This window comes from Periplaneta americana, chromosome 17 (genome assembly GCF_040183065.1).
Source record: "Periplaneta americana isolate PAMFEO1 chromosome 17, P.americana_PAMFEO1_priV1, whole genome shotgun sequence".
Taxonomy (NCBI): domain Eukaryota; kingdom Metazoa; phylum Arthropoda; class Insecta; order Blattodea; family Blattidae; genus Periplaneta; species Periplaneta americana.
In genome coordinates this window covers 4,748,996-4,762,909 of record NC_091133.1, presented here as the reverse complement: position 1 = coordinate 4,762,909, position 13,914 = coordinate 4,748,996, and the positions used below count along the sequence as shown (strand labels likewise).

The window sequence follows — 13,914 nt, the reverse complement described above, 5'->3', positions numbered from 1 at the left end:
TCGAAATGGTCTACGTCCTGTTTTGGTTCTGTCACTGTTTTATTTACAGTTGCGAAAGTCTCGTTTAGTTTGTCGAAATCGGTTTTAAGTTCATCTTTCACGATGGTAACAATTCCATCCACATGCGTCGAAACGCTACCAATTTGTGTAGTGACGTCATTTTTTTCTTCACTTATATCGCTTTCACTCCACTTATGTCGCTTTTTACTTCACTTATGTGTTTGTTCATGTTGTTCATGCCGTTTTTCACTTTACTGATATCGTTTTTCATGTCTGCTTGTACTTCTCTTATATCGTTTCTCACTTCGCAAATGTGCCTGTTCATTTCCGTGGTGGCTTGCAAGATCTGCTGTAGGTTCTCCATTATGTCCACAATATCCCACTTCTGACACCAATGTCACTTTTTTCTACTTTTACCACCATACACCCGTCAACAATGTGATTTTTATTCTTAATTATTCACCCTACAACAATGAGTATTCCACTTAACACAGCAATACAATAGTCGTTATTGCAATCCACACGGCGACAAGGACAGTACACGTGTATTTTTGAGAAGAACAACAATTTACTCCTAATTTTAATTAATGTTCATAAAGCAGTATGTGCAAAACCAAACTGTCAGTTCTCAGTTCACAGTTCGCTTGCCTTGGCTAGTTCTTCTACCCCAGGGCTTGCCAAACTTTTCATAGCGAGGGCCACATTAACCATCCGAGAAAGAATCGCGGGCTAAGTCACGTAAGTTTAAATTGAGTCTAATGAACAAAGTTCGTAAACAACATTAGTATTCAAACTTTGTGTTTTATTGACCTAAAACCTACACTTACATATTAATAACTGCTGCAGTTAATACTTGACAAATGAGTAGTCATAGTTGCATGGCAATGTAACACGCAAACATGACATATTAATACCTGTTATAGGTCTCGCAGTCACGGATTACCGACGGAAGGAATGCGAATCAAACACTGCGATAAGGAAGAGCGGTCGAGAGGAAAGGTCACGAGATAACGTGAATGATATTCAAGAGTACAGTCGGAAGAGAAACAAAATCGATAGAATCAGTCTTGCATTGTGATAGAATACATTACGACTTTAGTTTGTTCCATTGCATGTGAATGCGTGTCTTGTTTCGTACGGTATTATTATTTCATTCGTAAACATATTTTGCGCGTTTAATTAGCTTCGAATTTTTCTCTTGCTACGTTCTTTATTTTCACAGCGATGTCCTCATTTGTTCATCTTCTTGGAAGAGACAGTACTTCCATTGGCTCGCACCTCTCCCCCCTCGACGTGCCTACATACACACGTCAAAACAGACAGCAACACCACCATTGGTTTTCGGTAATCGTTTCTTGCGCGAGCTATATGATACATGTAATATTAATGGTCTGTATTGAATATGAAGAATGAAGCAGACTTTTCTGTGATGTACAGTAATTGCAAACATTTGTGGTTCTAATGAGCAAGACACACTCTAAATGTTCATCAGACATAACAGATCTATGTTTTGATTTGACATATTTCATTTTTGAAAATGTTTTTTCACATACATAAGTTGACGCAAACGCTGATATTAATTCTCGTGTCCATACCTGTGGAGTAACGGTCAGCGCGTCTGGCCGCGAAACCAGGTGGCCCGGGTCCATTCCCGGTCGGGACAAGTTACCTGATTGAGGTTTTTCCGGGGTTTTCCCTCAACCCAATATGAGCAAATGCTGGGTAACTTTCGGTGCTGGACCCCAGACTCATTTCACCGGCATTATCACCTTCAACTCATTCAGACGCTAAATAACCTAAGATGTTGATAAAGCGCCGTAAAATAACCTACTAAAAATTAATTCTCGTGGAAAGTCTTTCAAATTAGTATATGTGTCACTTGGCAGACAGTTGAAAAAGTCCACCAATTACCTTCCTTGTTTTTGTCCTTCAGTACGAGTATGTCATTACACTGCACCTCAATAACTTCCAGCTGCAATTCATGTGACAACTTCTCTACATCGCATTCAAATGGGTATTGAAAGACTCTGATAATCTGTGCATTGGTATCGAGATCATAAAAGCGGTTCTGGAACTGTTGTTGAACAGAATGTATAACCTGCTGACAAAAAGCAACAGGAAATTCTGTGAATTTTTCACAACATGGGAAATGAACGAAGCTTTGTTCACAAGTTGAGATTCAAAAATCACCATTTTTTTTCTGACTCCCTTCACAGGAGAGTAGAGTTCAGAGTTCATTCCTCCTTCTTGTAACCTAAGGTTGAGTCATTCATATGCTTGGTTATATCTGCAAGGAAAGTCAACTTCCAAATGCAATCACAGTTAGCAATTATAGGCACCGTGCATGGGTCTCAAAATCGTACTGGTGGCGCCGCGCAGTGTCTCAATTCCTAATTAACTACAGGCTCGCAGTCATTCGCTAGTTATGTGTGATATAGAAATTACATGTGGCTTTCTGCCGATAAAAAGTTGTAATATTAGTAAGAATGGGTTCATTGATTCATAGTGTTCTGCCCAAGGGCAGGTCTTTCACTGCAAACCCAGCAATCTCGAGTCTTTAATTATTTTATAGACTCAGTGGAAAGTTCAGTACTGCTGGAGGAGAGTAAAATGTTAACTACAAAGTTCCTGGTGAAGTTTTTTGGCATTTAGATCAGATTTCAGACCATTGAATGAGGGTGAACAGTCATATTACGAAAACATTGATATACTTATATTTGATGTCATGACGTGTGTAATGTTTGTGTGTATGATGTCTCTATAAATTACTTATTTTAATGTGATTTAATTCTAAAAGTAGTCTTAATTACACTTCCTGAATAATGGGCGACTGCGAATTCTCTAAAACACAACACATAATGAACAATATCATCAACATACTACCTCTGATTGAGGTTCTGGCTGATATGTACATCTGTTATCAGGCTGTACATCTCACTTGACGATATGTGTCAGAGGAAGAACAATTGTTTGTATGCATCTGAAGTCTGATTAGTGTAATTTGTAGCTAGTCGGCGATATATGCAATGGAAGGGAAAAGGAACTGGCCACTCTACCCCATGATATTCTGGCCTAGTTGCCTCATAAGTGATGCCTTGTTGGTATCACTTATGAGGTTCAGACTTCTCTTTGGACAGTTGAATAAACAACAAGATCAACATGCGGAAGCAGTTCAATTGATAGTTTGTGTAAAATGTTATACTGTATATTTTAATTCCCAGAGTGCACCTTTCAACATGAATTCGAACACTGGCAACGCCGTAAGTAGTTTCGACTTCTTCAGCTGTTAATTATTTACCATCATGCAGATACGGTGGAGTAACAATAATGATCCCTTTATCGGAGAGGTTTATTATTATTCCGGGAAAACCTGACTTCATTACCACCTTCTAATAAAGTCAATAATCCGCCATCAATTATGAATGTGTCACTCGATCTGCCTCGATAGCATTTAGATTTGAAGGCCACCATCTGATCCACATTGGGTGGCTGTTCCACTTCTGAACAATTAATTGTCACTCTACATTTTTCAATATTGCAGGCATTGTTTCGTGAATACTTTCTCTGCTAGGCCAAAACCCTAGCCAAAACCAAAAATTACAGTAACCATTGTGGATGTCAACAACATTAAAGTGGCGGTTAAATACATTATAATTGTACGATTAACTCCGAACTTTACCCTCATAGCAGAATACGACAGTCCAGTTTTCATTTTAATTGGAAAATATGAGTACACGATTTTCTTGGACAGAATTTTTCGAAAGCTTTCGATGTGAAATCCATTAATAAAAATGACAAAAATAATATGTATGGTCTACATCTTGGGGCGTTTCGACTATCTGTGGTAGCTATTTTTGGGTTAAATGATAGAATTACAAATATTACTTATTATGATTCTACGGGTATGATTGTGTTTCAATTGGCAGCAATTTTAACAATATATTCGAAACCACAAATGTCACTCCCATTAAGTCTGGTAGTTCTGTCTCATATTTTATTGTACAAGCAGTGTAGCCTTATTTACTTTCGTCTGCGTACTGCATGGATCCACAATTAGCGTCGTTGCGCTTCACTTTTCTGCTTTGGGAATGAATAAAAACAATATCGGTTGGTGTGTTCCTATAAGCATTACTACACTCAAGAACACAGCAATTTGCATTATCTTTCCACTTTTTAGGATCATCCATATTTCTAATCATTTAACCTGAGATGTTAAGTATATTCATACGCTTCAAGCACAATTCTATCGCTGCTGTCCCGCAGTTAGTAACAACAGTCGCCACCAGAGGAGCTTGCACGGTGCCTATAGGCGGAGACCGTTTTTTTCGTTCAAGAAAATTTCAATTTCTTTCCTGAGCTCGAAGAATCTCAGTAACACCTTTTCGCAGCTGAGCCACCGAACTGAAGTATGGTAGGGAATATCGGGATACTCTGTTTCTATTTCCAATAGAAACTCACGGAATTGGCGGTGATTAAGTGCATGGGATCGAATAAAGTTCACTGTCGACACTACAGGCTCCATGACAATAGATACCTCCAAATCTTTTGCACATAATGTATGCTGGTGGATAATACAATGCAATGTCATAGGCTTTGGGCACCCAGCTATATTGCAGGCTTCAAATACTCTTCCAACGAAACCTTTTTTCGTGCCGCACATGTTTTTACCCCCGTCTGTTGTGATACACTTAAGTTTCCCCCACTTCAAGTTGTACCGAGAAAGTGTTTTTTCAACATCACGGAAATTATCTTCACCGGTAGTTTTTCCATGCATGCTGCATATAGATGCCAGTTCTTCAGTGACTTCAAAGTCACTGTTTATGCCACGAATAAACACCAGTAACTGTGAAGTGTCTGGAACATTTAAGGACTCATCAAGTGCAAGTGAAAATTATTCACACTGGTTTGTTTTTCCATTCAACTGGTAAGTTATGTTTTTGGCAATATCTTTCACTCTACGGACAACTGTATGTATTGAAAGACTAATGTTGTTAATAAATCTACTTTCTCCGGACAAATCTCCTTTGCCCCCTTATCATGTACGATTCAACAAGTTCTACCATCACTAGAAGGTTTTCCTCTTTTCGCCAGTTCATGTGACACACGTAAACTAGCCACTGTAGCTGCTTCATTATCTGATCTCTGTTTCTTGAAAATATTCTGTTGAAATGATAGTCCACGTTCCATTGCTTCAAATTTGTCGTTCCGTAACTTTCCCATAAATTGTGAAAATGTTTAAGAATGTTTGGTTTCATAGTGCCTGCAGATATTATACTCTTTAAACACAGCAATTGATTCGTTACAAATCAGACATAGGTCTACTACTTTATTTCCACTTTCAATGACAAAATATCCCAAGTTTCATTGTTGTTTAAACACACGACATTCACTGTTCACTTTTCTCTTATTTTCTTTTCCTGCCATAATTAAAGTTAAGTTACGCTGTAAGAACTACTAGTAAATGCTTGTGGATTAATTCAGAGTGCTAATATTATTCTTAACTGGATAATATTTACCACTTCACAGTTCCACTCCTCTACAATGTGTGAGCGTACACTGAAAGAAGTCGCTGTTGTCAACTTTCTGCAGTGCAATCTCTGGTTGCTCTGTTGCCAACCCACGGTCTCCTGGCAGCTGGCCACTTGCAACCAGTATATCGTAGCATTATCAATGTTACCAGAGTACATGAGCAATTTGTTTAAGAATCTGAGCCTCTGATTTGATTTCATCGATCGAAATTCGTGACTAAATTAATATAATATAGGTATACTGTTTCTTTTTATTGACCTTTAATTTTTTCAAATTACTAAGCGGGCCAAACAAAAGTAGCTCGCGGGCCAGATCAGTTTGGCAAGCCCGGTTCTAGCCCACTGTTCAAGTTCACTGCATATCGAACTCAGGGCTTCCGGACGCGTCGCCCTCGCCTGGACTCACTCAAGTTCACTGCACGTCGAACTCAAGTCCTCCGGATACGTCGCACTCGCCAGGATACTGCCACAGTTGACCGGATATGACTGATAGGCACGATCTTTCAAATATCCCCACAACCGGAAGTCACATGGATTTAGGTAGGGTTATCTTGAAGGCCATGCATCTAGAAAATACCTAGAGATGATGCAGTATTACAGAAAGATTCTCGCAGCAAATCTCTCACCTGGCGAGCGACATGTGGTGTTGTCCCATTTTTCAATTAAGGTATTGGTTTAGGATTTTTGTGTGACTCACATTTAGTAATTTACAATTCATGTTGATGTTCCGATAAGCCAATTGTTATATACTTTTATAAATATTTGAAATAATCAATTTTAATGGCTTAACAAGAAGTAAATATACAAACAAGTTACATTTATGACGGTTTTTAAATATGTATATTTGCGTAACATTTATGTGTCTTTTATTACAAGTGCAAACGTTTTCGACATGATGACAATATATGTTATACAATTGCATTTTATGAAGAAGATGGAGTGTATTTGATGCTAAACATATCTGTATAATATAAACAAAACACTATATAGTTGTAACACTATATAGTGTTTTGTTTATATTATACAGATATGTTTAGCATGAAATATACTCCATCTTCTTCATAAAATGCAATTGTATAACATATATTGTCATCACATGCTTTATTTACACTATATTTTAACTTTTGGATTTTGATACTTGATATTGTCATACTAGCTTGATGATACCCCAGGAGGTTGCGCTTGTAATAAAAGACATAAATGTTACGTAAATATATTTAAACACAGTTATAAATGTAACTTCTTTGTATATTTACTTCTTGTTAAGCCAGATTGATTATTTGAAATTATTGATTAAAGCCCATGTATTGTGGGTCCCTATCACCACGGCATGGCGCGTCCTCAGGTTGCGGATAGAGGAGACGGCCTCCAAATATGGACGATAGCTGCGAATGTATTGAATAAGCAGTCGTGGATAGCCGATAAGGGGTGGTCCTCCAGCTTGGGGGTTGGGCGAAAGTCTAACAACCCATCACCGTAAAAAACAGCTTGTTACGAAACCAAACAATAAGCCTCGGAATGGGACTGATTCTCCGGCACGACCATAGCAAAGGCTGCACGCATTGTTTTCTTCACCTGACATAATTAAGAACATAAAATCCAGATGTTTGAGATGGGCAGGGCATGTAGCACGTATGGGCGAATCCAAAAATGCATATAGAGTGTTAGTTGGTAGGCCGGAGGGAAAAAGACCTTTGGGGAGGACGAGACGTAGATGGGAAGATAATATTAAAATAGATTTGAGGGAGGTGGGATATGATGGTAGAGACTGGATTAATCTTGCTCAGGATAGGGATCAATGGCGGGCTTATGTGAAGGCGGCAATGAACCTCCGGGTTCCTTAAAAGCCAGTAAGTAAGTAAATATTGATTAAAGCATATAGCAATTGGCTTATCGGAACATCAACATGAATTGTAGAAAATCGTAAACATGTTCGAAAAAGGAATTCGCATACTCTAGATCAATGGTCATCAGCATACTGTACTCTCGGGCTAGCGTTTCTTACAGCACCAGCATGCATTCGTGGCTGCTGGCGGCTATTTCCTCCCGCACGACGATACATATTGCGAAGCATTGCTTACCCGTGACCCACATCAGGGAGTGCTGATGACCACTGCTCTAGATAATACCACTTCAAGTGTTGACGAAGTGTTACAACAATGCTCCTATTGTAAATAGTGACAGTGACTAAACTGATCATACTGGTATAACAAATAATAACAATGCATGTTAAGTAGTGACTTAAAAACGTGGTCTGGAAAGGAAGTAAAAAGTAAATTATGATTAGGAGTGAATAGACGTTCGAATATTACATGTGAACCAATATTGAAATATTACCATTACTGTATATTAATTGTAACATTGTGATAGCTATTAAAGTATTTCATATAGTTGTATAAATAAAAAAGTCAAATTTTAATTGTTCACTAAAAATAGCCCATAACAACCCATTCTATTTGAGATGTCCGCAACACCCCGCGGGACTTTTAATGTTACAAATTAGTCTCGTAACACACTTGCAGAGTTTTCGCCAGCGAGAAAATTAAAAAATTGATAACATGGATTCAAATGGACGTCCACACACTGGAAGAGATTCTCGCTCGAGGCAAAATCCTCGCGCGAGTTTGTCGCTGGAATCGGTAGCTCAGCGAATTTTCGTGACACGATTGAATGTAGAAAAAGATATCACAGGTGGCGATGAATAAAATTGTATTGTTTTGTGTATTGTTTTTATTTGAAAATGAGGAAAGATGGCTGATAATTGCAGTCAGAAACTTATCGAACTTGTACGATGTCACTTGTAGGCCTATTTATGATACATGGGATGAAAACTATAAAAACACGAAACTTAAAGAAGAAATCTGGAGACAAATATCAGTTATCTGAAAATGAGTAGGGCCATATTTTATTTTGATGAGGTTTAATAGTATTGATTAAACATTTGAAACAATGCATCTATATATCTTAACAGTGTACGTAATTTTAATCATAATATAGCAAAGAATTCTCTATCATATCATGAATGGCAAAAAAAAAAAAAAAAAAAAAAAAAAAAAAACCTGTGGTCCATTGAAATAACGCCTTAACGTATCATCATTCAAATCGAAACCAGTGTCCAAAACTCGCCCATATTTTCGTAAGATACAATGTGATTGTCAGATATTTCTGGCTTTAATTTTAGGCCTACTTCTTCTTTTCATGAACAAAATATGTTCATGTAACTTCATTTCCTCATCATCTGAATAGTCAGATTCAACATAGTCTTCGTACGTAATTTGTAAAGTACGACAATATACTTACAGGTTATATATTTAAGTACGACAATATACGTAAATACATAACCTATAATATTTCCCCCAACGAGTGATTACTATAATCAGAAAAATGCTTTCTGCAAGAAGGCAGTGGATAGATGATCATAGCGAGGTGTGATCTGTGATAGCGAAACTCTTCAAGTGTGTTACGGACCTTAGGCGCGACTGCTTAGGAGTTAAGATGGTCCAGAATTTGTAAACTACTTAAAACGCAGCAGGTGAATGTCTTATTTCAAAGCGCAAATTCATGACAAATCATGTACTTAAGATGCAAAGCACGAATGTAGCAGTTCATTAATGTAGTACAAAAGTTAATCTGTAACCATGGAATCGCCCATGGTCACGTGCTGCAAAGGAATGTCAGTTTCGTAATTCTTTCAGCTACGATGGATGTGATCAAGACAGAACTCGAGGTCGACCCACTGGCCCAAGAAACAAGTGACGACACAGATGAGGAAGAGAAGAAACCTATATTACAGGTATATTAAAAGCCATTACATTACTATCGGTTTTGCGTATGTGACATTTGTCATTTTTTATAAAGATAAAATGTGTGCACCTCTCAAATAATTATATTCAATATGCTAGAGATCTTATTCTCCTTTGTCATCATACTACATGGTTGTACATATGAATCACGTATCAGCAATTAAGAGTTAATCAGAGCTTTTAATTTAACATACAGGAAGGCAGCTGACGCAAATTCACATTAATGGCACTCGGTGCGCTCATGGGGAAAGTCAAGAATGCCACTAGACTCCTCAAAGGTAGCCTGCTCGTCGAAACTTTGTGTCCCAAACAAAGTGAGACGCTGCAGAAGGCGAAGTTGCTGGGTCGTATCTTATAAAGGCAGAACGGCACTCCTCCCTGAACACCACGAGAGGAGTGGTTCATACGGATGCGCTGGATGGAATGAGTGATGAGGAGATACAACTCGAGCTTGCAGACTAGTCCGTGTCCAAGGCCTACCGTTTGTTGCGTAAGCGAAATGGACGGACTTATCCATTGAGCACCGTTTTCTTGACTTTCGAGAAATTCTTTCTACCTAAATACATCTTTGTCGGATACGAGCGTGTCCCTGTACGTGCGTATGTGCCGAACCCAATGCGCTGCTTTAAGTGCCAACGGTTCGGACATACGCAGAAACGTTGAATGAACGACATCGCATGTGCAAAGTGCGGCGGTGGTGATCACGAGGACTCTCCATGTCCCAACACCATGCACTGTGTGAATTGTGAAAGGGACCATGCCGCCAATTCCAAGGACTGTCCGAAGTATCAGGTAGAGAAGACAATACAAGAACTCCGAGTCAGAGACAATGTAACTTTCTTTGAGGCACGTAAACGTTATTTTGATCTCGATAAGAAACAGAAAGAAAATAAATCCTATGCTGCTGTCTTACAACAAGGAACGGAGGGTACCGATGCGTCAACTCAAACGCCACCTCTTGAGTGTATATCTGGGAAGCGAGCTGAGACTGCAAACCAGACGTATGTGGATGCCGGTACCCAGACTAACGACTTAGACGACAGCTGTGGCCTTGATATCAGGCCCTATGTACCGAAAAAGACGGTTGCTCAGACGTCACAGACAAGTTCTGAGCATGAGAGAATATCACGACATCGCACTCCTGGTACGGAAGAGAAATCGAGACCTCGTTCTCGATCCCGTACCCGATCAAGGGCACGATCAGGAGCGCGACGTACTGCAAGTGAGTCGCCACCGTAAAAAACTAAGCTGCTGCAGTCGATGGGACAGAGTCATAGGAAAGGACAGAAGAGAAAATCACCTGTAAAGCCACCACCATGATTTAGCTCCTCGTGATGATTGATATTATACAATGAAACGTGAACGGTGTACGCAGTAGATATGCAGAACTACAAGAATTAATATATCAAGAAAATCCTGCTATTTTATGTTTTCAGGAGATACATCTCCAACCTGAAAACTCCCCGAATATCTCGGGGTACTATGTCCACCAGTACGATCATCTTGCCGGTATTCGTACCAACGGAGGTTGTGCTCTCCTCCGCCAAAGTATATTTTCCTCTGTTGTCAATATTACCACTGTACATCAATGCATAGCTGCCATAATAACTTTACACAACATTCAGTTTTCTACAATTTGTGTGTACATACCCCCTCATACACCTTTCACAATAAATGAAATTGGAGGTATTCTGACGCATGTACCTCCTTCATATCTGTTAGTGGGGGATTTCAATGCATCGCACCGCTCTTGGGGCTCCAATTCCGATGATAACAGAGGCAATAAAATAGCAGAGGTATGTACCCGTTTCAAGTTGATTACTCTGAATTCAGGGGAAGTAACTCATCTATCTTCGGCTTACGGTACTTTCTCTATGATACATATCTCCATTTGTAGCCCAGTTTTGTCCACGCATTTCGAATGGTCTGTGATTCCCGACCTCCATGGTAGTGACCACTACCCCATTCGAATGCGTATGTCTGCTTTACGTCCTGCGAATCTCGCTCTCCAAACTGCGTTATTAAAAAAGCGTACTGGCTCGGATTTTCGGAGTCCATATCATTCAAAGATAACGGACATGAAAGTGTGGACTCTATAGTAGAATATTTCTCAAATGTGGTTATGAAGTCAGCGGAATTATCCATCCCCCGGTCCTCCTGCAGGCCAAAAAACTTCTCTGTCCCCTGGTGGACGGATGCCTGCAGAGATGTAATCCGAGGCCGGATACGTGCCTTATGCCAATTTGAGCGCCATCCGACCCAAGAAAATTTTGTCCAGCTTAAACGTCTTCGAACTAAAACTCGACGCACTGTGTGCGATGCTAAGAAGACGTCCTGGACAAATTACGTTAATTCATTCAAACAGAACGTCCTAGCTAACATCATATGGGACAAAGTTCGTATGTAATTCCGGGAGTTTTGAACAATGGAGTAACGACCACCAGTCCCATAGAAATTGCTGAAATATTCTCTAGTTCTTTTCCACAGATAAGCACCTCAAATAATTGAAGGGTTGATAGGAAAAACAACCCATGTCAGTTTTAGCCGAAAATGAGATATTGGTACTAATGGAAAGCTAAAATCATGTGGCGTCTGTGTATGCTTAAAATACAAGCAATATATTTATAAAGCATTGGGGTATTTATACCTATACTTTAAGTTTCTTATCCTTTTACATAACGAGATATAATGTTTTTTCGCTCCCCTGAAAAAAGTGTTTTTTTGACATGGGTTGTTTTTCCTATCAACCCTTCAATTACGACCCGGAATTTCTAAAAATCAAGGATGCTGCGGAAAAACGAACCTTGAACTATATATCTGATAACACTGAAAACTACAATGCACCGTTGGCATCCGAGGAGCTGGAGGCGGTACTAGACATCCCCTGACACCTCCCCTGACACCTCCCCTGACCCTGACTACATCCAAAACCGCATGCTTCGCCAACTTCCGCCAGCTGGAAAATCCTTTCTTCTGTCAATATACAACACAATCTGGACTGAGGGTGTATTTCCATCTGCTTGGCGTTCCGCCATTGTGGTCCCATTCCAGTAACCGGGAAAGGATCCTTCTTTACCAGGTAGTTATAGGCCAATTCGTTTTACCAGCTGCGTATGTAAGGTTATGGAAAAGATATTAAGCAAATGCCTGATATGGGTATTAGAATCGGAAAACCGACTCCGAGATTGGAGTAGTGTGGATTCCTGGCCATGTTGGAATTCCAGGGAATGAGGCCGCAGATGCTGCAGCCAAAGATGGTGCACTGAATGGCACTCTGGTATATTGGCGCGAGAGGTGGCAAGACTTACAGAATCACTTGAAATGTAGAATATGGTGGCAATGGGAAGGAGAATGGTCTGCACAAGAGTGAAAACTAATTACGAAGAATACAGAATACTATTCACGTTTGGGATTCGTCCACAAGAGCATCACGACAGGAAGTTTTACTCACCCGGTTGAGGATTGGCCACTGTCATCTGACACATGGCCATCTGCTACGTGGCGAGCCTCAGCCAGAGTGTGATATGTGCCATGTTCCACTTATGGTGGAATTTTTTTTAATGCATTGTAGAAAATATGAAATTGTCCGTCGACAATATCGAATTCCACCGTCTCTATGTGACGCTCTTGGGAATGATTTTAATTGTACAGATGCAGTTCTGAGATTTTTATCGAGTACTGAACTTGACGGAGTGATTTAGTTTTTTATTGACCTGTTTTAGCTATCCTCCAGACCCTTTACATCTGGGGGTTACATTTGTTATTTAGTATATGTATTTTTTTTAACAAACTTGACATTCGGACATTTTACATCTGAGTATTTTGGAAATGCTCCAGATAATTTATTTCTGGTACTGGTAGCATTTGTTTTATTATTTTATTGTTTCTTTTTAAATACTTGTTAGCAGGGAAAGGATTTATATGTAAATACATATTTACTTATAAAGCTAATATAATTTATATTTTGCATTATCTTTATGTTTCACAATGTGTAGGGTTGAAAAATCCTACTTTTATTTTCCATATTTTTCCATATTTTAGAGTTTAGTACATATTTTCGTTAATTTCCATATATTTTCCATATTTCATATAAAACAGTCCATATTATATTAGGTTTAACAATAAAACAAAACAAAATTCCATTAACTTTTAAAAATACATTTCAACAATAGAGATTTAAACACATGTTCAGTAATCCCTTTAACATCAGAGTTATTTGAAAATTAGCAGTCCTATCAACAATGGGAAAGTAAGTTACAAAACTGTATTAATTTAATTTAAAATTTTTAACAGACTTCAGTTGTGCAGCTCAACAGTTAAATGCCAGTCAGAGTACACATAGGTTCAGTTTTGTAAATCATAGGCCTACTATAAAGACGGTAAATATGCCAAAAGTACGTCATTCAGTCAATTTAAAATCAAAACTAACAAGTTACATTTCAGAATTTAAAGAAGATGGTTTATCAACTGACAATAAAATATTATTTTGTAATTTGTGTCAGTGTGCAGTATCATCTACACAAAAGTTCCTGGTGCAACAACACATTACAACTAGTAAACATCAGGCCAACAAACAACTAAAT

General features: G+C 38.9%; 1 protein-coding gene across 1 annotated transcript in view; it reads left to right on the top strand.

The window, feature by feature from the left end:
* LOC138693047 (zinc finger protein ZFP2-like) overlaps nucleotides 1–13,914 on the top strand; it is a 35,884-nt gene that overhangs the window by 6,025 nt on the left and 15,945 nt on the right. Inside the window, exon 2 of the mRNA XM_069816595.1 lies at nucleotides 9,224–9,321. Coding sequence (XP_069672696.1) covers nucleotides 9,229–9,321 — 93 coding nt within the window. The 5' untranslated portion in view covers nucleotides 9,224–9,228. The remainder of the gene's footprint in view (nucleotides 1–9,223; nucleotides 9,322–13,914) is intronic.